General features: G+C 38.3%; 1 protein-coding gene across 5 annotated transcripts in view; it reads right to left on the bottom strand.

Annotated features, from left to right (window-relative positions):
- The window catches only part of SPIRE1 (spire type actin nucleation factor 1), a 58,242-nt gene that overhangs the window by 20,609 nt on the left and 10,746 nt on the right, over positions 1-26,887 (bottom strand). For all 5 annotated transcript variants that reach the window (XR_011558705.1, XM_070747501.1, XM_070747503.1 and 2 more), the window contains exons 2-7: positions 13,138-13,172; positions 8,100-8,327; positions 3,249-3,374; positions 2,529-2,612; positions 1,857-2,021; positions 723-809 (exon numbers count right to left, since the gene is read on the bottom strand). Coding sequence is in view for 4 of the 5 variants with exons in the window: in XM_070747501.1 (XP_070603602.1) it covers positions 723-809; positions 1,857-2,021; positions 2,529-2,612; positions 3,249-3,374; positions 8,100-8,327; positions 13,138-13,172 (725 nt within the window). In the remaining variant the exon portion in view is untranslated. The remainder of the gene's footprint in view (positions 1-722; positions 810-1,856; positions 2,022-2,528; positions 2,613-3,248; positions 3,375-8,099; positions 8,328-13,137; positions 13,173-26,887) is intronic.

Raw genomic sequence — 26,887 nt, 5'->3', positions numbered from 1 at the left:
TTCGCCCTCCCCAGGCTCCAAAGGCTTCCCTAGAGCTGGGGGAGGGTAAAATGCCCTCCCCCGTCTCCTTGGAAGCCAAAAACACCCTCCCAGGGCCTCTGTGCAAGCCACAAATCATCTGGCCAGCACAGATATGCACACTGGAGCTGAGCTAGGGCAATGGTTCGTGTGCCAACAGATATGGCTCCGCGTGCCACCTGTGGCACCCGTGCCATAAGTTTGCCATCACTGTTATAGGGTTTCCTATTTGAGCAGGAGGTTGGACTATAAGACCTACAAGTTCCCTTCCAATTCTCTTCCTCTGCTATTCTGGTATATACACAATATACACAGTCACATTTTCAGATAAGGGACAGATCCTCATATCAAAACAGATGACAAAGCCAACAGGCTAAAAGAATTATCAGCTGCAGCAGACACAGCAAATTGATATTGCAAAGGAATAGCGCATAAGGCATATTTCATAAAGGATGCTGATATGAAACAGAAAAATACATGAGATTTTATTTCAAAATAATTCCTCTAATGTGTATTAATTTTATATAAATGCATTTGAAGAATGTCAATGCTACAAAATAAAAATCTGTTTTTTTCTACATTTTAGAGAAGAGTGGGAAAAACAATAGAAGAAAGCTGAATATGGTAAAGTAAAAAAGATATAGAAACTTTCTTGTTTTCATTAAACCCCCCCTCCCCCCAGTACTCTCCATTATATTACATACAGGATTTAACGGAGGTCGAGACCGGATAAAGTCCAAGATAATTTCATGGGCACTCTTTTTTAATCGTGGTGGAATATCCCCACTGACCTAAAAGAGAGAAAGAAAAATATCTGTTATTCTGCTTGCACATCATATCATGTAATCCAAAAAGGCAATGAATTCTAGAACAAACACAATTGCAGTGGTTACTGAAATGCAGCCCATTGACCACCTATGTAACCAGATTTATATTATCTTAAACCTGTAAAATATAGCTACCCAGATGTTCAAAAGGTCTTCAGAAATTGAATTCAGGGACCTTTGCACTTTAGATTACTCTATATAAAGCATTAGCTTTAGAAAGTATCCTATGCTGAATGGTCACAGGAAGGGATACCTGTTCTGCCCCAGAGCCGAGCCCTCAAATAATTACGCACAATTCCCAAACTAGACAATGCAAGAAACAAGATCCATGCTGGAATGCAAACTGGAAATGCAGAAGTCAAGATTTAGAAGCAACATTGTTCCCTGCATGGTTAGGATTTAAGTAGTCTAAGGGTGTGGCCAATTAGCCTGCAGCTCTACTCTCAAGGAGACCTTCTCCAGAGTAAACCTTCTTGCCTCTTGGCAGCCCTGCATGCTCTTGCATGCCCTCCTTTCCCATCACTACCAAGAGGTGCTGGAGGTTCCAAAGTCCCTGGCTGCAGAGGCTGCTGGCAGGCCACTATACATAGGAGCTGTCCAAATTTTTTGCTAAAGGGTTTACAGCTTTCATATATATGATGAAATAAAATGAACTTCAATTTTATAAAATAGTGTTCCTGCTGAACGGCATTTTTTGTTAAGTCTACATGATATGATACAAAAATCTACACAGGTAGTTTTTATGTTCCTAAAGAAAAAGCTTCCAAATAGAGGATCCTTTGAGATAGACACTTTTATTGAAGTCAAAGTGATTTTCAAAACAGCTTGTAAAATTAATTAATATTCCAATATTTTAAGGGCAAAAATTAAACAAAACAATATAAAATCCCTCCAGAAGGCATTAGTTTTTCAAATTAACTAAAATAGTTCAATTTTTTTGGTCCTTTTTAAGACCCAAATTTCTAACATAATTTAAGAGTATACAAAGAATGATAAAATTATGGAGCTTACCATAACCTTTCTTAAAGTATAGCGCTTGGATCGAATATCATCCATCAACATTTCATATGGAGTGAGCTGATATTCTATGGGAAGAGGGTTGTACTGACGTTCTTGAACTTTCTTAAGTTTTACACCATTTCGCAAATCTCTCATAACTTGAACCCAAAACTGTGCCTGAAGTAGTTAAAAATAAAGGGTTATAGTGATGAAGTTTGTATTATTTTATTTTAAGCTCTGCTAAACTTAAATAAACTCTTATTATAACTTCTACATGTATCATGAAACAAAATTATGCCTCAGTTTTTATAAGCTAGAGTTTATTTCATTAAATATTGCAACAATTATCTTTTTCCAACTAATTTTCATTTTAGCTAACAGAGCCAATATTTCTTTGTAGGCGTGTAAGCAGAATAGGAAATTACATTGTCACATAATCAAACAATCAGTTGAATGTCTTGAAATTAATAGAGCACCTTATTCTCATGTTTCTTAACTTCAATAACAATAAATTATTTATTATTTACAGAGGAAGAACAGATCTAATATTAACCATGATTTCATAGATTTTAGATATGTGTATCTTTGAATTCAATTGAGAGAAACATTTGATATAGATTGTGTTGTCTGTCCATAAGTTTGTAATATAAAGCTATTACTTTATTTTTAAAAAAGTAATCTTACCCAATCAGCAGTTTTTAATTCATCAAGGTCAGTGTTAGATTCCTCATTTCTTTCTTTATCCATTTCCTGCATTTTCTTTAAATTCTATTAATTAAAAGAAAAAAATATTTGTTTACAATGATTGGTGCCATACAGATATTGCTGAACTATAGCTATTAATTGTATCCAGCAAGGCCAATGATAAAGGATATTATGCATTATAAGTTAGCAACACCTGAAACAACATTAGCACCATCAGAATTTTTAAAGATTTTAAACACATACTTAAAAATATTATAATTATCATGTTTGTTTTGGCATTTGTCACTTCCAAAACTAATGTTTTTAATAGACACAATAAAGAAGATAATATGTTAACACACTGTTATGAAAGATATAGTGAGAGTGCTGAAGGAACAAGATGGTGAGAAGTAAAAAGCTTGAATCTACTTTCAAGTCACAAAATGAATTTATATTAAATATATCCATTTAAAAACTAAAATCAAAATAAATATGGTAATAGTGAAAAAGCCCAATACCAATAGGGACAGATTTAAGATATAATTATATTGTGCCATGGAAATCAAAATAATCATGACAAATGTAATTCATCAAAGTAGAAGTATAGTATTTATAATTACAAAAACAATTGTTTTGGAGTGTTAGTACTAAAGGACAGAAATATATGACATTTTTAAAATGAAAAAAGCCAAATTACTAAGTGATGTGTAGATTGCTTACCTCTCTAGCACTTTTAATTTTGGCCAAGAATGTGTACAACTCCATTGTTTCAGCAAATAGTGCACGACATACTGCTTGATAGTGATTTGGGGCATCTGATTGGGTTGGCAGATGGATAGCGCAAAGCTGTGCAAACATGTTACAATAGTAGAATGAGTTTTGTTTTACAGAGAAAATAGGAATATTTATAGTTTAAATATCAGAGAAATATAATTTGATTTTAAAAATATTTTAAATCATACTTGAATTATTCTTCATCCAAGAAATTTTTTTAAAAATGTTGTTTAACTATACATTATCCAGCAATACCTAGAGCTATTCTGCCCATGAATATATGCATGAATAAAACCAGTGCATCTAGAATAAATCCTAATAAAATAATTATACCGAAGGCTTGACAAAGTAGGAAAACAAAACAAAACAGTGGGAGGATTATTTCTTCTCCAGGTACATATGGATAGATATGAACTTAGCAAACTGCTTCCATGATCAGCATCAGTTCAACATCTTCTTCAAGTTACAAAGCTTGGCAGATTTGCTTCTGACTGTACATTGTTTGCAATTAGTTTCAGATTTTTAGATAAGGTTTAGACAAGGTTTAAAGCAGAGGTAAAAACAACAACAACAATAATAATGATGATGATGATGATGTTATTATAGTGCAGCCTCTGTAAAGAAACAGACGAAGCAATCGATCACATATTCAGTTGCTGTAAAAAGATTGCACAGACTGACTACAAGCATAGGCATGATGTTGTGGCACAGATGATCCACTGGAACTTGTGCCAGAACTACCAGTAGCAAAGAACTGGTGGGAATTATAAGCCCGAAAAAGTGGTTGAAAATGAGCAAGCAAAATTACTGTGGGACTTCTGACTTCAGACTGATCGAATTTTGGAACATAATACACCAGACATCATGACTGTGGAGAAAAAGAAAGTATGGCTCATCGACATAGCAATCCCAGGAGAGACCAAAATTAAGGAGAAGCAGCTAGAGAAATTTGTGAAATACAAAGATCTGAAAATTGAGCTGCAATGACTCTGGCATAAGCCAGTGAAAGTGATCCCAGTGGTCCTTGGCATGCTGGGCGCAGTGCCAAATGATCTCAGTGGACATTTGAAAACCATCGGAATTGACAAAATTTCCATCTCTCAACTGCAAAAGGCCATTTTACTGGGGTCAGCACACATAATTTGCCGCTACATCACAACGTCCTAGGTACTTGGGAAGCGCCCGAGTGGTGATGAAATACCAAATCCAGCATAGTGACCTCATTTGCTGTGTTGTATTGTTGACAACAACAACAACCCAACAACAACAGAGTTGGAAAGCACCTTGGAGGTCATGTAGTCCAACTCCCTGCTCAGGCTGGAGACCCTATACTACTTCAGACAAATGGTTAGCCAACATCTTCTTAAAAACTTCCAGTGTTGGAGCATCGGACAAGATTTTGCTTCCTGTGCATACGCAGAAGCAAAAAACACACTGAGAGGTGCGCAGGCAGGAGAAGTAAAGCTGCGCACACAGTGCAACTTTCGCTACCAGTGTGCCATGCTTATCCATACCGGTAACAACCCAATACTGGTATTAACACTTCACGTGATCTTGATTCTATCCCTCTATTAATTTCTAATGTCCATAAATTTGGCTATATCACAATTATGAACTCAAGGGAATCTTATGAGAAGGTTACAAAAGGAGATCACATGACCCCGGGACGCTAAACCGTTATAAATGTGAGTCAACTGTCAAGTATCCAAATGTACATCATGTGACATGGGGATGCTGCAATGGTCATAAGAGTAAAACATTGTCACAAGTCACTTTTCAATGCCATTGTAACTTCGAGTGATCACTAAGTGAACTGTTGTAAGTCGAGGGCGACTTATACTGGATAGTATAGCTTTCTTCAATACCCCAAAAAACAACCCTGAATTTAAAAGAGCGTGAAAAATTAGCCTGAAAAAGATAACACAGAAATACTGTACTTACATACAGTGTAGTGTTTAGGTGTGCTGCATTTCAGAATAAAAAATTTAAAAGTGCTTGCGTTCACAAGAGAGGGTGAACATAGTGCCTATCTGCGAGCACTTTCTTATTACAGCAAGATGAGGGGGAAAGTGGCTTTTCAAACAATTTTGAAATTGATTTTTTAAAATATTTTAAGAATTTTATCATTGCTTTATCTGAGTATACTTTTGTAAACCATCAAAGCAATACAAGCTCACTACATATACAACAAGTAATATAATAATGTTTTTTTTAAGAAAAACTATAATTCTCGTACAGATTTGAGCAAACAAGGAAGCAAATTATAATTGTTCTTAAAATTAAAATTTCACAAGTGGTTTTATGTCATTGTGTTAGGAAGAAGTTTGCAGTCCAGATTTTTGCTTAACTATGTTTGCTGAACATATTAGGTGCAGCATATGATGAAAATAGACCATCTGTCAGAAAGGAATGCTTAATGAATGGTTAAAAATTGGGTAAGGATGGGGGGGATTGTCTCCTTGGTTGTTAATATATTTATGGATAAAAGGAACATTTGTGGTATGCACAAGGAATGTTTGCAGATGATGCTGTGTTATTGGTTAAGACAATGCTTTACCATTTTTTCCCCTCATTATCCAAAACTACAGCAATTTGTGACTTTCTCATAAATGGACATATTTTGGTTTTTTCTAATTGTAGCACAGCCATATAGACACCGTGTATCACACAAACACAAATTCTGTGTGCTGTTATCTTTGGTCTAGTATTGTAGAAGGTTGTTTTGATCAGGTGAAATTGGACCTTTCTTTACCCAACTCTTCTCCTACATAGTACATAATAGATGTCAATTGGATGGCATATAATATATTTTTCGTATTATAGGATGCACCTTCCCCCCTCCCCAAAAGAGGCTGAAAATTTGGGTGCATCTTATACTTCAAATATAGTTTTTTCAGAGCTTTTTTCCCCAGTCCTAACATTCTTCGGCTCTTCCCAGCTTGCAGGCTTGTTTTCATCGCTACTCCCTCCCAAAAAAGGTTTTTTCAGCCCTAAAAAGGTGTTAACAATCTTCCCAGCTTGCAGGATTTTTTCATTGCTATTCTGAAGATGTTTTTTTACCCAATCCTAAGTCTTTGCAGACTTGTTTTCATTGGTACCCCCTCCGAATTTTTTTTTACAGCCCTAATGATGTGCTAATGATCTTCCCCACTTGCAGGAATTTTTCATTACTCCCTCCAAATATTTTTTTTCAACCCTAACCAGAGGATAAAATAATGTGCTGAAGCTCACCAGACTAAAGATACTAGCTAGATGAATACCTGGTAGCGAGATTTTTCACCTAAAAATTAAAGTGTGTCTTATACTCTGAAAAATATAGTGGATCAGGTGGATCTCAACAAGTAGGATTGTATCTGTTTAATATTAGTCTACTGAATAGCCTTTAAAATTGACAGAGAAGTTATCGAAGCGTGGAACTCATTGCGGGACTCAATTGTGTCAACCCCTAACCCCCAACATTTCTTCCTTAGACTCTCCACGATTGACCTCTCCAGGTTCCTAAGAGAAGTGCACTGGTGTGCCTTTCGTCCCCTGTCCAATTGTCTTTCCTTTCTCTCACTTATCATATATATTTTCTTTCTTTCATATATCGTCTCCTCTAAGTTCACTTTACCCTTATATATATTACTACATATCTATTTTTCTTCCTATGTATTTGTGTATTGGACAAATGAATAAATAAAAAAAAAATAAATAAAATAAAGGCAATAGAAAACAATGCCTACATTATAGGCAGTTTTGATTTATGACCACAATGGAGCATGGACTTTCTATTATAAGTCATGACAGCCATAAGCTGTTTCTATTATAAGTCATGACAGCCATAAGCTGAAGTACCATGTGATTGGATCAGATTTAATAATTTTTTTTGCAGCAGTTGTTAACTGTTGTTAGCAAGTCGAAGTCATTAAATGAATCATGTTTGTCGTGGCTATTTTTTGTGGAACCCAGACACAGATTCAAAAACTGGCAAACAATGTCAAAAATAATGGCCATGGGTTCAAGGAATGCTGCAATTCATCACAAAATTGAGCTGGTTATCAAGTGCCTGAAATGTAGTCATTGATTGCAGCTATTTGACAGCGATGAGATGTGCAGCTGTCTTGGACGAAATTGTAAGGAGCTTGGAGTGTGTGTGCGGTCCTAACTTCAAACAGTTGCCAAGCAACTGGTCATTAAGTGTGGAAGATAGTCACCAGGAATCAATGTTCACTCGAAGGCTATGTTAATAATGATCTAGAGATAGCAACTACTTAAGATGTAATATTGTATTTTGTATTTTGACAGAAAAACTTTCATGCTGAATTAAAAGGTAACTTTACGATGCTAAATAAATAAGGTTAAATAAAGGACTATTTACAGAAAAATGCTTTTTTATGTACCCAACTTTTTTCTTCAGATTTTAATCTGACTGAGATTGATAGATCTCTCTGGTATGTGTTTATATGAAAATGGAATGTGCTAAGAATGCGTGGGTTGTAGAAGAATATTACATCAATGCAATGATGAAATTCCCAAGAAGGTTCGCATTGGAAGGACTGTAATAGAAGACAATAGACTCTTGAAAACTGAAATGTGGTAAAAACAAAATCAAAATGCATATATGAGAGGAAAATAATATTTTAAATTAGAATATACAGTACTGTCTGGGTAAATAGGGTTAACATTATAATATTTAGGTAAACTCTAATATTCTTATTAGACAGCCACGTCAGTGCTCTACGTAAACATAAAAGGTGTCATTTACTTTAACTGTTTCTTAAATATCAACATTGGATAAACTGATTAAAACTATACCTTCATGACATCTCTATAAGATTGTATAACTTCAATATTGTCTTTATGTTCCTCATCTGCAGCTTCATCCAGAGCTTCATAACCTTCATCTTTGGTTGCATCTGCTTCCACTGTATTAGTCATACGATCAATCAGTTGCTCCAAGGGAGGGCTTAGCTCTCGCTCTTCATTCTCTTTCAAGCCATAATCCAGTGCTTTATAAATAATAATTCCTAGTGATTCTATAACCTGAAAAAGGATTGCATCAGGTTTTAGATACAGCCAGTTTGCAACTTCTATCTCATTTAACCTATACTCCAAAATATTTGAAAAACAACAGATTGCAAGACTAATTTATATTAAATCAGTAACAAGGAAAAAACTCTTACCAAATGTTTTTTAATATAAGGAACAAACATATTACAATATAATCCAGACAGGGGTGAAATTCAAAAATGTATCCCTACTGGTTCTGTGGGTGTGGCTTGGTGGGTGTGGCAGGGGAAGGGTACTGCAAAATCTCCATTCCCATCTGACTCGGGGTCAACCAGAGGTGGTACTTGCCAGTTCTCTGAAGTTCGAACTACTCAAAAGTTTTGCTACCGGTTCTCCAGAACTGTCAGAACCTTCTAAATTTCACCCCTAAATCCATAATGAATTTCTAATATGCAATTTGACCTTCACCCAACAAACTAGCTTGCTGATTGTACTGAAATTGGATAAAGTGGATGTGTTTAATTTTTGTTTCTTGCTTTGAATAATCAAGCTGTAACCAGATTACTTTCAATGTTATGCAATCTTTCTTCCTTTGAAGTCTACATGTGGAACTGTGCTTTTTCTGTTTCAGATATCTTCTACTGAATAGGAATGTTGAGTAGAACTCATCAAGTTTACTTCACATAATATAGGAAGAGAGTCTACTGTTAGAGATTTAGGCTTAGGGAGGAAAAGTGGGAATGAAAGGGAAAGTTCCAAGAGGAGATTGTAGGACAGAAATTAGAACTAATTGAATGGAAATGGGACAAACATCTCTCACAGTCTCTTTTTCATAGCTACCCCTCCCACTTCTTTCATGTTTGAAAGGGATTGAAATTTAAATAATAGACTTTTAGTTAATTTAATAAAGATAATTGACTTTAATCCAGATAATTAAAAAACGAATATAAGGAAGGGCTGTTTCTTTGTTATATATTTAATAAGCAAGTATTAAAAACAGACCTTTTAATTATATTATGGTCTTTTATTTTCACGTTTCATGCTGTAAATACAAAGTCATGCATACCATTCTCCCACACTTAAACAATATAATACAGCATTGTCCATAGGCTTGTTCTTTCCCTGAAGTTCTCATATTCATAAATAAAAAAACAAAGCCTCAATGCATGTTTTTCCTTGTAAACAGTAAAAAAGCTGTTTTGGGCCAAATTCTTGCTTCTCTAATTATTTCTCAGGACTATTTATTCCTTCAGCTTGTTTTTTTTAAAGTTCAAAGATCATCTGTCATAGCAAATTATGTTTACCTTGCCATGTTAGAAGTGTTGGTGCTATAATATTCTGATTTGCAAACTTCTGAAACATATCAATCCAAACTGAATGGATTGCCACATAAAATACAATACCAATGCTGTATTAACTAATTCATAGCAATAACATAAATTACACTACAGACACACTAAGGAATTAGACCAACTGAAATTCCGTAGAGATTACTTTTCAGTCGGCAAATAGATGACTAAATCCTCCATTTTATTTAGTTTCTAATCAACAGTAAATTATCATAATATTCCATATAAAAATATTGCATTCCTGTAAGAATAGTTTAGACCACTCTTAACTAAACAATGAAAGCGGATATTTAAGTACATACATTGTTCTCTTTACTAGCACATGACTTTTCTTGAACATTCTAGAGAACATTATGTACAGGTCAGAGAAAACTGTTTCACTCTTCAAATAGAAGGTTTGTTAATTTTCTTATTTGGATATGTGAACTCCCTCAACAAACAAACCAAATATATTTAAAATTGTAGCTTCACAATTAACCTTTCATGAATTGCACACTAAAAAATCTATTGCCTATACAATTATAACAGAAACAGTACTTTTTAATATTTAATTGCAGCTTTATAAATATTAACATATATTTAATATACTGTAATTGGAGAACATGCAGGTAGGTATTTTAAAGTGTCTCCTATTGTATCAAATTCATTGTATCTTGTATTGTTCAATGTCAACAACTACAGAAAAAGAACATTTTGGCTATTTGATAATCTTTTAGATGACTGAATTAGTTCACCAGTGTTGGATGATGCAATTAATAAAGTTATTTAGATTGCTGATTGCTCCACATTTCAAAACTACAACAAATAGTTAGCTAGGACAGCTGTACTGTTTCTACAATTACAAGTAAACGTAATGTATGAATAAAGTATTACATGATTGCAAGTATTGTGAAATTTTAAAAAATCATGTCAGATTCTGAATAGGGAAAATGTTAATATGGATATTTTAATTAATTGGGAGCATACATTTTTTCATGCAACTAATTTGGATATACAGTACGTATATTTTCACCAAGATCAAATTAAATGAGATCATAATATTACAAGTGAACCTGATTGAAATCCAAGTTTCAGTAGTAAATAATAAATCCTTTGAATCTACTTTCAATATATTTTGGGATAAACAGGAGTACCAAATTCAAGGCCTACAGGCTGGATCCAGCCCGTGATGTGATTGGATTCGGCCCATGGGACTGTTCTGAAAAATGTAAGGGGCCATCCTGCATCATTTCGGCCCTGTCTACCCATGTGAAGGGGAAACACTGGGCCAGAGTGGCTTTGCCCCGGTCTACTCAGTGCGAAGAGGAAACATGGCAGCAGTTTGGAGAATGGTGTCAAGCTGGTTACGCCCACCCAGTTGGCTATACCCACCCAGTCAGCCACGCCCTGCCAGCCCTCAAAGTCAACCTCAGCCCTGATATGGCCCTCAATTAAATTGATTTTGATACCCCTGACCTAGTTGCATATTATCAGCATGTATGTAGCCAAAGAGAAGTATATTCCAATCTCAAATCCTAAATTAAAGAGTAGCTGAACAAATTAACACAAGGAGCTTGCAGCAATGAAACAAATGATTCCCCTACCCTGAAGGGATTAGCCTGCCCCATTCACTCTGGCAGAAGGGCATGCTGCAGATCCCATTGGTCAACAAATTTCAGCTGCCAGGATCCCAGGTAAGAGCCTTTTCTGCTATGGCTACTGCCCTTTAGAACATTGTGTCACTGGAGATGAGATCTGCCCCCACTTTCCCAACCTCTGGAAGCACCTAAAAACCTGACTGTGCCGATTGGCTGAGGGCCGTGATGGGGGAATTGCCCACTGGAGTTGCCTACTGGATTAAGAACATCGCACCTCATCCCATTCATTTAATAGTTTAGCAAATTTCTTGTTAATTTTAATGTTTTAACATGTTTACATATTCTTTTTTTTATGATAAACCACTCTAATTGTTCAATAGTGAAATGGGCAGCATATAGAATTAATTAATAATAAATAAATAAATAAAATACAGCAAAAGAGTTTAGGGCAAAAATATTGGCATTACTTGAATTAACATATGCACTTATATACACCCAATATTTAAAATCTTAACACAACACTTGTGTTGACTATATTGCATGGAGTCCATATTTGATCATATTCTTACCACATTTTAAAATGTATTAACATTTGTTTTAAAATAATGGTTTAATCCAAAACATATTACCATTTGTTCATGGACTGTTCAAAGTTATGACAGCATTAAATACAATACAAACAATCTTTTATTGTTTTATCAATGTATGAAATAAAAAGAAAACTAGGTAATATAATTGAAAGAGAAGTAAGACTGGTCCTCATAGTAGTGAACATCATACTGTACTGAGTCTCCGGAGAGGGGCGGCATACAAATCCAATAAATAATAATAATAATAATAATAATAATAATAATAATAATAATAATAATAATAACAATAATAGTGATTTGGCCACTTGGCAACTGTTGAGCCGGGGGTGGCGCAGCAGGTAGAGTGCTGTACTGCAGGCCACTGAAGCTGACTGTAGATCTGAAGGTCAGCGGTTCAAATCTCATCACCGGCTCAAGGTTGACTCAGCCTTCCATCCTTCCAAAGTGGGGAATAATAATAATAATAATTTATTGGATTTGTATGCCACCCCTCTCCGTAGACTCGGGGCGGCATACAAATCGGGGTAAAATGAGGACTCGGATTATGGGGCAATATGCTGGCTCTGTTAAAAAGTGCTATTGCTAACATATTGTAAGCCGCCCTGAGTCTAAGGAGAAGGGCGGCATAAAAATTGAATAAATAAATAAATAAAATTTTAAAATAAATAAATAAGTTGTGATTGTTGCAGAGTCTGGCAGCCACGTGATTGACCTTTACTTCCAATAAACACAGGCATTGGGGAAGTTAATAGGTTACAAATGGTGCTGATGTGACATTGCACTTTAAATAAACACCTGGAATCTGCTTAACAATTGCAACAGCAACTGTTTTTGTAAGTCCACCCAGTTATGTAATGTCATGCTTTATGACTACAACACTTAGTTTCAATTACTGTCATTAAACAAGGACTCCTTGCACGACTTCCTGGCTTCAGCTGTATTCATTGCAGCTAATCACATTTGGTCAGACTGAAATTGTAAATCAATGTTATTAAAAATGTCCATGAGGTAGAACCATCGGAGCTGTAAGCGAAAACATTATTAATGCTTCTATTTGCTGTCCAGAATTTAAATTGGTGTATGTAGTAAACTGTATGACTGGTTTGCTGTTGACCCCAAAGCATATTGGAAGTCTTATGGAATGTTAAACTTTCTCAATTGATCCAAAAAAAGATTTGCATTTGAACTGGGTTTTTTTCTTCATTAAGAGGGAGGGAGGGGTGGAGAAAGGAAGCATTATCTGCCTCATGTCAGTGTTACAGATTGCTACTAACAGCTTGTGACAAAATATATAGGAAACAGTATGATGTTTGATATAAAGTCTTACCTTTGTTTCAGAAAAATGTGACTGTTCAGATTTACCTAAAAAGGCAAAAAGGAAAAATTACTGTCACATTTTTTTAAAAAGTCAATTTAAAAACAGCTGAGAAAGTCTATAAACCTGATAATGGCAAAATTGAAAACTCTTTCATAATCAGTCATATTAAAATCATCAGGTTGTTTTTAAAAATAGAGTTTTTACTGTTTTTCTCCACAATGCAAGCCATTCTTATCAAAATACACAGTTTTAATTTCTATTTAATAGTACATGGACAGTATCTTAATTTGTACCTTTTATACATTAACTACACGCCTGTTTCCATTTTTATATATCACTCCCCTCCCGCTATCTCCCTCTTTTTCTTCTACTTTCTTTTTCCTTCTCTCCCACTTTGTCACTTCCCTTCTCTCCCCTTCTTCCCTTCCTTTTCTACTTCCTTTTCTCCAGCTTAGCCTTTCCCTGAGTATATCTGTTCACAATGCATCCTATAATTAACAGACAGGTATTCATGCCCCTAATCCTTTAACTACCCTATTTTTCGGAGTATAAGATGCACCCTTTTTCCCCTTAAAAGAGGCTGATAATTTGGGTGCGTCTTATACTATGAATGTAGCTCCCCTTTCCCCCAGCCCTAACTAGCTGCTAACGATCTTCCCAGCTCTTTCCTTGCAGGCTCTTTCATTGTTTCTCTCTGCGAAGAATGTTTTAAAAGCCCTAAGTCTTTGCAGGGTTTTTTTCATTGCTCTAACTTGCACTGAATAAGTTTCTTTCCAGGTGCTAATGATGTTCCCAGCTCTTACCAGCTAGCAAGATCTTTCATTGTTACGCTCTGCTAAGAATGTTTTCCAAGCACTAAGTGTCTGCAGTTGCTCTTTTTCATTGGTCTAACTTGCTCCAAATGTTTCTTTCCAGCCCTAACCAGGTGCTAATGATGTTCCCAGCTCTTAATGGTTTGCAAGCTGTTTCATTGTTACTCTCTGCGAAGAATGTTTTCCAAGCCCTAAGTCTTTGTATGTTTTTTTCCATTGCTCTACTTGCTCCAAATGTTTCTTTCCAGGTGCTAACGATGTTCCCAGCTCTTACTGGCTTGCAAGCTCTTTCATCCATATCAATGCTTAGTTCTATATTTTCCTAGATATATTAACTACTAACTTAATGCTGCCTCCTCAACTGCCTAATTTTGCTTCCAGGATCTACCACCTTCAATTTTTTATTTTCCTCCAATATAATCTATATTACATATCTTCTATAAATACTCATTTTCTAACCAATCATAAAATTTCCCCCATACATTATAGTATTCAGAATCTTCCTTATCTTTAATTTTCAAACTGCCCAAGGAGCTGCTGATACAGTTCTACAGAGAAATCACTGAGTCTGTCATCTGCATCTCTATAATTGTCTGGTTTGTTTCTGCAATACAACAAGACAGACTTCAAACTTCAGAGGATAATCAGAACTGCAGAAAAAACAATTGCTGCCAACCTGCCTTCCACTGACAATCTGTATATTGAACGAGTCAAAAAAAGAGCTGTGAAAATATTTACTGACCCCTCGCATCCTGGACATAAACTGTTTCAACTCCTACCCTCAAAATTTCGCTATGGAGCACAACACACCAAGACAACTAGACACAAGAACAGCTTTTTCCCAAATGCCATCACTCCGTTAAACAAATAATTCCCTCAACACTGTCAAACTATTTACTAAGTCTGCACTAGTATTACTACTAATTTTTTCTCATCATTCCTATCATCTCCTCCCACTTAGGACTGTATGACTGTAACTTGTTGCTTGTATCCCCATGTTGCTTATTTGACGCCTATGATCATTAAGTGTTGTACCTCATGATTCTTGACAAATATATATTTTCTTTTATGTACATGAGAGCATATGCACAAATTCCTTGTGTGTCCAATCACACTTGGCCAATAAAGAAGACAAGAAATAATGGATGGAAACCAAAGGGAGAAGCAACCTAGAACTAAGGAGAAGTTTCCTTATGGTGAGAGCAATCAGCCTTCAGAAGCTGTAGGTGCTCCATCACTTGAGGCTTTCAAAAAGAGACTTGACAATCATTTATCTGAAATGGTATAGGAACGTGATGGTGAACCTACGGCATGGGTTCCACAGATGGCACATGGAGCCATATCTGAGGGCATGTGAGGCTTTGCCCTATGTCAACTCCAGCTCGCATGTGTGCATTGGTCAGCTGGTTTTCAGTCTTCTGGACGATGGGGGGGAGGCCATTTTCACCCTCCCCGTGCTGCAGGAAACCCTCCAGAGCCTATGGATGGCAAAAAACAGATCCAGTGGGCCTACTGGAAGTCCAGAGGCTTCAGTGAGGCCTGCACGCAAGCTGGGTGGCAGTGGAGGGTGGGGACTGTGCATGCATGGGGGAGGGCATTGCAATAAGGATGTGGGCACATACACACATGCTATCGCACACATGCCCTTTTGGCACCCAAGCAAAAAAAAGTTCGCAATCACTGGTATAGGGTCTCCTGCTTGAGCAGAATTTGACTAGAAGACATTCAAGGTCCCTTCCAACTCTATTATTCAACATCTATTATGTTCTATGTAGGCTCACACACACACACACACACACACACAAATGCTTGGGGAAATAGTGATTTGAAGCCAGAGAATCCTGTTTTACCATATAGCTCTCTCAGGAAATGTCAGCAATTTTTCAGGCCAACGTTTAAATCCAGAAGTTCTCCCTCACTTCACCAGGCTATTTCTCTGGTGCGCATTTGCTATTTTAGGGACTGGCTCACAATGATTGGTGGGTTGATTTGTTTCTTCTACTTCCTGCTGGGAGTCTAGCTTCCAGGTCTTCAAATTGTGGCTGACTGAAAAGGTGGAGAAAGGCTGCATGGAAAAGGGTGGGAAAAAATCCAATAAAATAGAAGAGCCTCTGTTGTTTTACCAGGCAGCTTTAGAGGTGTCCTGAAAACCAAGAGCCTGTTCTGCATAGGGGAAGAGGACTATTCAGTGAAGCAGAAAACATTCTTCAGCTTTGCTGGGCAGGTTAACTCACCTTGCAGATCAATTATCTTTGTACCAAATTTTGCTAGATGGCTGCGCCTATGGGTCTAGCGATGTGTTAAAGCAGTGATGGCAAACCTATATCTCCGGGACCTCCTTCTGCCGCACGAATCCCAGCGACCGGTTAGGTCCCACAGGGTGGGCCTTCTCCGGGTCCCATCGACTAAACAATGTCGTCTGGCGGGACCCAGGGGAAGAGCCTTCTCTGTGGTGGCTCCGACCCTCTGGAACCAGCTCCCCCCAGAGATTAGGATTGCCCCCACCCTCCTTGCCTTTCGGAAACTCCTTAAAACCCACCTCTGCCGTCAGGCATGGGGGAATTGAAACATCTCCCCCTTGCCCATGTAGTTTCTGTGTATGATTCGACTGTGCTTGTTTTTTATATATTGGGGTTTCTTTTGGATTTTTTAACTTAAAACTGTAACATAGATTGCTAAATTAGATTTGTTACTATGTATTGTTTACTATTGTTGTGAGCCACCACGAGTCTACGGAGAGAGGTGGCATATAAATCCAATAAATCTAATCTAATTTAATTTAATCTAATGGCACATGTGCAGGAAGTGGCATGCAGAGCTATCTCTCAGAGCACCCAAGCTGTTGCCTGTTGCTCTTCCAGGTTCCGGCACACTGGCCACCTGGTCTTTAAATGTGCGGGACCACCGAACATTGGAAGAGCTTCTGCCTGATGCGCAGATTATGTCCCAGTTTTCAGCATATGAATGCGCACTGGCCAGTTGGTAAGAGAAACCAGAAGACCAGGTGGCCAGTGAGCATGCCAGAAACTGGAAGATCATCTTCCCAGCACATGCATTTGCACCAGGTGGCTGCTCTTAGGGTTTTCTGTATGCACGTGCGCAGCTGTGCACCCCCATTTCGGCACTCAGTGCGGAAAAGGTTCGCCAACACTGTGTTAAAGCTTGGTTCCTTCCAATGATAACAGTGTGGTCGGGCAGTAGGAAAAGCAAGTAAGATGCTTGGCTGCATAGCTAGAGGTATAACAAGCAGGAAGAGGGAGATTGTGATCCCCTTATATAGAGCGCTGGTGAGACCACATTTGGAATACTGTGTTCAGTTCTGGAGACCTCACCTACAAAAAGATATTGACAAAATTGAACGGGTCCAAAGACGGGCTACAAGAATATGGAAGGTCTTAAGAATAAAACGTATCAGGAAAGACTTAATGAACTCAATCTGTATAGTCTGGAGGACAGAAGGAAAAGGGGGGACATGATCGAAACATTTAAATATGTTAAAGGGTTAAATAAGGTTCAGGAGGGAAGTGTTTTTAATAGGAAAGTGAACACAAGAACAAGGGGACACAATCTGAAGTTAGTTGGGGGAAAGATCAAAAGCAACGTGAGGAAATATTATTTCACTGAAAGAGTAGTAGATCCTTGGAACAAACTTCCAGCAGACGTGGTTGGTAAATCCACAGTAACTGAATTTAAACATGCCTGGGATAAACATATATCCATCCTAAGATAAAATACAGGAAATAGTATAAGGGCAGACTAGATGGACCATGAGGTCTTTTTCTGCCGTCAGTCTTCTTCTATGTTTCTATGTTTCTTGCCCAAGATGGGGAGAACAGTTGGTGGGTGGTTTTTCTGCCTGTGCATGACAATTGACATGAAAGGAAACTAAGCTAGGGAAATCCACCAATAGTTTTGACAGACTTTAAAACTTCCAGGCAGAATGTAAACTCACCCCTTGTTCCTTCAGATACATGGATATCTAATAGGGAATATAGATTATACTTGATTTGTGACCGCTTACAGCATTCAAAGTTACAATGGATTTTCCTCCCCTCACAAAGGAACTTATGACCTAGTTCCAAAGTTCTATTTTGGGCATTCAGCATTTACAGGCCATTTGTAGCATCCTGTGGTCACATCTCAATTTTTGCTGAAAATAGGTGGTTACTTCTGGCTTTCAATAAAAATGCCCCATAGCAAACAATAGATTCACTGAACAATTGCAGCATTTGCTTAGTAATTGCCTCAAAGGAAGATTTTAAAATTGGGTCAGGCATGTGATGGCCCAGTTTATATAACTTACAACTGAAATTGGTTGGTTTCATTATAGTCTTAAGTTGAAGACTTCCTGAATATTATTACCCTTAAACTATTTATTGTATGAATAACTTTTGAGAGAATAATTTTGGAAAGCTAATTTAGCTTAGTGATTCAACACCAAGCTGGAGCCCAGGGAACTGTTAATTCTGGTTCTGTTTTAGGCATAAATGCCAGCTAGGTGACTTAGGGTGAGTCATTCTCTCTCAGCCCAGCCCATCTCAAAGGGTTGTTGTTGTGGGGAAAATAGGAGAAGGGAGTATTAAGTATGCTGCCCTAAGGTATCTATAAAAATAAAAAGGTAGGCTAAAAATACATAAAGGTGTATATTTGTTCAGCTTTTCTATCATTTATCCATAATCTGCAATAATTTATTCTGTTTTATTTTCAAACATAACTACCTTGGTATTTGATAAATTCCCGCCCTGAGTCCTTCAGGATTGATTGATTGATTTAGACTTCTATGCTGCCCAATCCTGAAGGACTCCCTAAGGATTGGGAGGCATAAAAGTTGAATTAATTAATTAATTAATTAATGATTCATCCTTTCGGATATACTTCAGCCTTTCTTCTTGTTACATCTAGTAGAAAGATGCCCAAGTTGACAGTGTATTTTCTATTTATAAGAAAAGATTTGCTTTTCTAGAGGAAGAGGTGGTCCCAATCTTATTAAGTAGGACTGTAGTGGAAGTAGTGTAAAAAAAATGATCCAGAAGATATAAATAATTATAGACCAGCGGTCAATATAGACTCCCAGACCAAGATGTTTGAATATGGCAGGTGACCTGATAGGTGATGAGATTTGACTTTTTTTGTGGGGGGAGGAATGGATTTTCTAGATCAGGAGTGTCAAACTCAATTTCATTGAGGGCCACATTAAGGTTGTGCTTGACCACAGGAGTGCCATGGGGCATAACCAGCGGTCTGATCAGTTCAACATCACTCATGTTGGGGGTGTCTGCGGTGGCCTAACCACTCTGCCACTGAAAACGTGCTCCTGAGCAGTTTTCAGCTGCAAACAGCCTCATGCAACCCTCTGCCACTGGTGATCTTCCCAAGCTCTGGTTTTGTTGGCAGAGCCACTGTGGGCCAGTCCTTTGCTGTTTCCAGGGCAGCCCTGCAGACCAGATCTAAGCAGGCCATGGGCCAAATCCTTGAGTTTGACACCTTTTTCTAGATCCATTTCCTTCTGAGTTTATGCTTGATTTTGGCAACAAAACTGTGCTAGACAAGTATAACCCTGGATTTCAGGAGATTTTGATATAATTCTTTATGGTATCTCTCCACAGAAGTTATTTCATCTAGGTGCTTAATAATAATAATAATAATAATAATAATAATAATAATAATAATAATAATAATTATTATTATTATTATTATTATTATTATTATTATTATTTATTAGATTTGTATGCCGCCCCTCTCCGAGGACTCCAGAGTTCCCCAATATTTCTGGTTTTGCAGGCCGTCCAGGTGGGAGGGGATAGTTCTGCATGAGCAGTGGGCAAGTGTGAGTGCGTTCAATTCCATTTGCACAAGTGGCAAGCCTGCACACCCATCACTCACACAAGTGAAATCCATGCATGCTTGCCCGCTACTTGTGCAAGTGGAGATACCTGTTCGCACGCTCAATACTTCCAATGCCTGGTTAATGAGTATCTTCAACACTTCAACAATGGTACAGCTTCTAATGTACTGGAAAAGGTCTTAAATGTTCAGGGAGATATTCAAAGGTGGCGCAGCAGGTAGAGTGCTGCACTGCAGGCCACTGAAGCTGACTTGTAGATCTGAAGGTCAGCGGTTCAAATCTCATCACCGGCTCAAGGTTGACTCAGCCTTCCATCCTTCTGAGGTGGGTAAAATGAGGACCTGGATTGTGGGGGCAATACCCTAGCTCTGTTAAAAAAGTGCTATTGCTAACATGTTGTAAGCCGCCCTAAGTCTAAGGAGAAGGGCGGCATAAAAATGGAATAAATAAATAAATAAATAAAATCTGCCTTGAGATTAGCCCATGTTGAACTGTTCAGCATAGTCAAGTATTGAGCACAACTTGTTTTTATAACATTTTGTAATATGTTATAAATGTTTTGGGATAATTTCTATGTCATAAAATGTTTTATAAAATTTGCCAAATTTCAATTCTACAGGAGTCACCATGGGTCTCAGATTTTGGATGCATTCTGTAAGTTAACTCATTTGAGGTCCCTTTGTTGAAAATATTTTGCCCTATGATGCACAATTTTGCCCAGTTAGTTACAAACACAAAAAATTAGTAGTAAATGGATGAATTACTTTTAAAAGGCCTATCAATTTGTTTGTCCTTGGAAGAAAGGGGGAAAAAAACACATGGGCTAGCCTCATCTTTATCTCTGAGGGGTAAAGTGTTGGTATCTGAAACCATTCCAAACTTCTGAGGTAAACATTTCCAAAACTCACTGTAATCTGTGGATAATCCCTCAATTCCTTTTCAAGTCAAAGATAGAAAAATATGTAAGTCTGTGCTTATTTTATAATGAGTTATTCCATTGTTTTTTTATGTTCTATCCTCTTACTCCATCCAAAGTGGTATGACTTTATCATCATTATAGAACTTTTTTTTCCTTTTTGTACACATATTTGGTAAATTAAAGTATTTTATTCAGGTTATCCAATATGATGTTTAGAGTGATGTTTAGAGTTGAAGCATACTTTAATTTTAACTCCTTTTTCTTGCTGTAATATGATTTCAATGATGTAATCTTACTTATTAAAAATATTTAGCATAACGGAATATACACAGTCTGAAAACCAGACCATTAAGTTTGTTTAGGCTAAGAAATTATTTAGTCTAGGTTAGCTGCTAAGTTTATTAAGTTTATTATTAACCATTCCTGCTGTGTCTCTTACCTTCTCAGGCCAGGTAGGGTGGGGAGGGCGAGGCCAGCTAGTGATGGGATAGGAAGCCACAGCAGGTGGCCCAGAGCCGCATGTGGCTCCGGAGCTGCAGATTGCTGACCCCTTTCTTAATGTACAGTGATCCCTCGATTTTCGCGGTTTCGATCTTCGCGAAATGGCTATACCACGGTTTTTCAAAAAATAATAATTTAAAAATAGTCCGCGGGTTTTTTTCTATACCAGTTTTTCCCGCCCGATGACATCATACGTCATCACCAAACTTACGCTGCGAGAGATTTTTTATTACAAAGTAGCTGGATGGGGAACTTCCCCACCTTTAATTGTACCCACGGTGGGTTTTTTTGATCTGTTGATTATACAGCCCGGCTCTCCAAACCCTACTTCTCTCATCTCTCTCCTTATCCCCATCAACCCCCCCTCCTTTTATTGCCTCTGAAGACGAAAACTTCCCCGACTCTTACCATAGACCCCTTGTCCCCTGATGTACACCGGAGCGTCAAAAATCCCAGTTGTTGGTACCCCACTTTCTGCGGCCTCGAAGCGGGGAGGGGGAGGACGGATGGGCTCCGGTCTCAGCCCCGTTGGTGAACTCGACTCAGCCGATCTGCCACCTGGGAAGCTTCGCGCTCTCCTCCGAACAGAGGCACCCGCAAGGCAGTGGGAACCGAGTCAAACAGCCCCGCGGAGCAGGAGTTGCGGGGATGGGAAGAGGGGGGGAAGAAAGGTGCGTTTGCGTGCGTGTGTGTTGGGGGGGAGCAGGCAATCGCGGGGTCTCTTGTTGCCCCTTCCTCTTCTTCCCAAGAAAGAAAATACACAGCCCCACTCGCTCAAAAAGCCCAGATGCTCGGAGAGAGGAAGGGAGGGTGGAATAAATGAAGGCTGGCGTTCTCAACCGAATGAAAGAAAAGGAGGAAAAGTCGCTAAGAAGAGGCGATCCCAGCAGCGGTGAAAACAAAATCCGGAGGAACTTGCGGCGATTCCTGCCCTTCGGCGCTGCCACGATCTTTTTTTTCCAAACCGCGTTTGTGCAGAAAGAAACGCCGGGGGCTCTTCTTTGAACGCTCTCGGCTGCCCAAACTGCCCTGCCAACTTTCGTCGCTCCTCGCCTCCAACTTCAAGCCCTTGCGCGGCCATGGAAAAAGGGCGCGCATGCGCAGATGGTGTTTTTACTTCCGCACCGCTACTTCGCGGAAAATCGATTTTCGCGGGAGGTCTTGGAACGTAACCCCCGTGAAAATCGAGGGAACACTGTATAAGGTAATATTGCATCCTTAGTGTGAGAGTTTAGAGACAGAAAAAGTTATTCATTGAAAATCAGCAAGAAATAAGTGGAAATATATTTTGTATTAAAACTTTCCTAATATTAAACTTGAATCTGCTTTCATCTAATTTCATCTCACTGATTCTGGTCCTGCCCTTGGTTTCCATAATGAATAGATGATCATTTCTTGTCAGCTTTTTTGATATTTGTTCCAGATTTCTCTGTTGCACGATAGGTATATTCAGTTCTTTTAACTATTCCTTACACAGATTTGTTTCTTGCATTCTGATAGTTCTCATAGTCATTTTAACTTGGGAAGCCAACTGTAGACTGACTAGTGCAGAGTACAGTAGAACTACTATAAATAAAAGAAAGCAACACTTTGACATTTGAATATGTACTAAAAATGAAAACTACAAATGCATATGTTACTATGCCACTTTTCACTTAAAAAATGAAAATTCTTCAGCTCAACAGAAATGAAAAAAGATTGGTTACTATGTCAACCATATACTGTATTTTTCGGAGTATAAGATGCTTTGGACTATGAGATGTACATTAGTTTTTGGGGAGGAAAATAACAAAAAACCCTCTGCCTCTGCCTACTAGTATCCATTGGTATTCATCTGGCTAGTCTCCTTGCAGCAAACAGCAAACAGCCTGGTCAGCTTCACCACGTTATTACAGTCTGATTCAGCATGAGCAGCTGATTGGTGGTGGAATCAGCCTCCTGAAATACTGCCAATCAGCTATTCCAGGCTGTGGGGATAGACAAAGCCCATCACTGCCGCCACGTATTGCATTTTTGCCCTCCATGTGTTAAGATTCTGGCCTCCGCAAGCTTCATTTTAGACCCGTTCCAGGCTGCCAGGATCATCACAGCACATCACTGCAGATCGCTGCCTCCACATGTCAGGTTTTCGGCCTCCACATGCCCCATTTTTGGCTTTTGTGCATTAGGTTTTTGGCCCGTTCCAGGTGGCAAGGATTGCTGCCACCACTCCTCACTGCCTGGAAGCAGCTGAAAATACAACACGCAGAGGCAAAAAAATGGGCTCTGCAGTGGCTGAAAATGTAACGCACAGAGATGGCGATGGGCTGTGATGTGCTGATCGTTGCAGCCTGAAATGGGTCTGAAGCGAAGCATGCGGCATGCCAAAAATGTGACATAGAGAGGTCAAAAATGGCCAAAGGGTGGGAGCAAGCAGGTGAGCGGGGTTTCGGCAACATATACTGTATAAGACACACAGATATTTACACCTACTTTTTAGGGGTGTGTGTGTGTCATACTCTGAAAAATGTGTATATTTTTTGCATATTCAGACAAATACAGTGATGCCTCATCTTACAAACGCCTCGTCATACAAACTTTTCGAGATACAAACCCGGGGTTTAAGATTTTTTTGCCTCTTCTTACAAACTATTTTCACCTTACAAACCCACCGCCGCCGCTGGGATGCCCCACCTCTGGACTTCCGTTGCCAGCGAAGCACCCGTTTTTGCACTGCTGGGATTCCCCTGAGGCTCCCCTCCATGGGAAACCCCACCTCTGGACTTCCGTGTTTTTGTGATGCTGCAGGGGAATCCCAGCAGGGGAATCCCAGCAGCGCAAAAACGGGCGCTTTGCTGGCAATGGAAGTCCGGAGGTGGGGTTTCCCAGCAAGGGGAGCCACAGTGAAATCGCAGCATCAAAAAAACACAGAAGTCCGGAGGTGGGGTTTCCCATGGAGGGGAGCCTCAGGGGAATCCCAGCAGCGCAAAAATGGGCGCTTCGGCTGGCAAAAGGGGTGAATTTTGGGCTTTCACGCATTAATCGCTTTTCCATTGATTCCTATGGGAAACATTGTTTTATCTTACAAACTTTTCACCTTAAGAACCTCGTCCCGGAACCAATTAAGTTTGTAAAACAAGGTATCACTGTATATAGGAGCTATGGATTCTTACAAAATGTTTCTGTGTACACATAGGAAGAGCATATTAGTGGCCAATATTTCCTTTTGGCAATTTTGTTTCATATCTTTTTCATAATACAATGTTTAAAATAGTGCCATTAAGTTATACATCACTTCTTCTGTAGATCACAATCCTAATTTGGATCCCAAATGATTGGGTTGTTTTTTCTTTGAAAAGTAAGTGACTGTATTAATAATACTTTAAAGAAATGTACATGCAAAAAAAAGCTGGTCTATCATTTAGCTAGAAGTCACATTCTCCTGTTTTTAGCCTGGTATCTTAATCAACAGACCAAACTGGCTCTCACATGATTTCATGTGCAATTCCATATATTTCCTATTCAATTAATAAAACCAAAAGATCTACATAAGAAAGGGGAAGAAGCAAAATCAGGGTTTTATAGAATGATGTTGTCTCTGAAGAAAGTAATAAGACCCTACTATTTGCAGATGGCCTTTTGTCAGACTCAAAGAAAAGAGCCTTTTTCCAAGTTGTTTCCAAGCACTTCTCTTTAGAACAGGAATGGGCACTTTCTCAGAAATGTCTGCTCCACCCCCTCCTGTTTACAGAGAAACACAGAGGAATCACCTCTCCTGACACAGAGAAAGAGAATGAATGCTCCATGAGATGGATTTGAGGGCGGGCAATTCCTTTGCCTTCCAAAGTCTTTTCCTCTGGCAACAATCAGTGGAACAGGATTTTCTTGGGGAAAGAAACTAATACTTAGCTGAATTAGTTGCCCCGGTCTGACTCTAAATTATTGACTCCATTTATTTTTTAAAATAAAAGATGTCAAAATATATGTATTTGAATTGAGGTTTTAAATTCTATATAGTGAAATCTTAGTGAACTTGTGTATGAACTCTAATTACTGACTCCATTTATTGAGTCCATTTATGAACTCTAAATTATTGGCTCCATTTATTGCTTGAATGCGCAGGAAGCAAAAATAAACCCAAATCCTGTGAAGGGATGCCCAATTTTGGTGATTTTTTGCTTCTGCACATGCGCAGAAGCAAAAAACCCATTAAAATCTCACATGCATCCCCTCATGAAATTTTGTTTCTGAGCAAAAAATACCAAAAATTAAAGAAAAAAAAAAGATCCAACTTCAAAAAATGTTATTCCTAGATTGGCTTCCATTTTTAACTATGTAAAAAACAAACCAATTCACAGAAAGTCTTCCTCCCCCACATTATTCTTAGTGTATAATACAGCTGATGATTTTTTTCTGAAAACAACTGAACTGAAATACTTGGATTCCTGCCATGAAGAAAAAGCACCTTTTGGAAATTTTGCACCAACTGAAGTAATTTGTTATAAAATGTGGTAACTGTTCTTCTGTACTATTGTAAATTTGCTGTCATAGATGCATAATTATTTTTTTCTACTACACGGGTCGCCACATTTTTTTTCTTCAACAATTATTTATTGAACACAATGAAACTTACACACAAGAAAGAATGATGTTTCTTCTACACTCCCTATTTTTCCACGTAATCTCCATCCTGTTTTATGGCTTTCCTGCAGCGAGACACAAGGGCTTATATGCCCTGTCAGTGCTACTCCTTGGTTCTGGTCCTGAAGCCATTTCTGCATTGTGCAAACCACTGAACCTAATGGCCTCACTCTCTGTGCCCAGCGACTAACTGTACTTCTGTTGACTGCAGATTCTCCATAAACTGTACACAAATGTTTGTGACTGTTCCCAACAATTTCTTTCTCCACAGTGAGAAATTCAATGATGAACACTTACAGAAGCCATTTCGAAACACTGCTGCAGCTACGCTATCTGTCTGAAGAAATGCAAAATTTACACACACACTCTTAACAATTCAAATAATGTACAGTGGTACCTCTACTTAAGAACTTTTCTAGATAAGAACCAGGTGTTCAAGATTTTTTGCTTCTACTTAAGAACCCAAGCCTGGAAAAATTTCCCAGGAAATTTGAGAGCAGCACGAAGGCCTGGCCTGTTTCCTGCCATTCCCCCTGGGTTTCTCTGTCTGGTACAGTGTATGGGAGGCAGCTTCGCACCGGGTGTATGGGAGACACATGCTCCTCCCTGCCGCCTCAGTCCCTTTTTTTAAAAAGCCTTAAAGTTTTGGATTTTTTTGATTCCCCTCACCTCACCTTCTTCCTTCGGCAGCGACTGTCCTCCTCATCTTCCTCCTCCCACCCAAATTTTGAGCTTTTATTTCTTTCCTAATGGGTTTGCACACATTATTTGCTTTTACATTGATTCCTATGGGAAAAATTGCTTCTACTTAAGAACGTTTCTACTTAACAAGCTGGTCACGGAATGAATTAAGTTCTTAAGTATAGGTACCACTGTATATCTAAAATTTCGCATTCATACCATTATTGTAGACTGAGGGGGAAAATGTGGTACATTACTTTCTGGGCAACCCTCGTATATTTACTGATTTGGTACAGTCCAATGTGTATCCAGTATCTTCAACATACCTAAATAAGCTTTGGAAGTTAAAAGAACAGTATTTTATATGCTATATTACAAAAT

Source organism: Erythrolamprus reginae, chromosome 3 (assembly GCF_031021105.1).
Source record: "Erythrolamprus reginae isolate rEryReg1 chromosome 3, rEryReg1.hap1, whole genome shotgun sequence".
NCBI lineage: Eukaryota > Metazoa > Chordata > Lepidosauria > Squamata > Dipsadidae > Erythrolamprus > Erythrolamprus reginae.
Note: the sequence above shows the minus strand (reverse complement) of the source record. Positions and strands in the feature narration are given on the sequence as shown.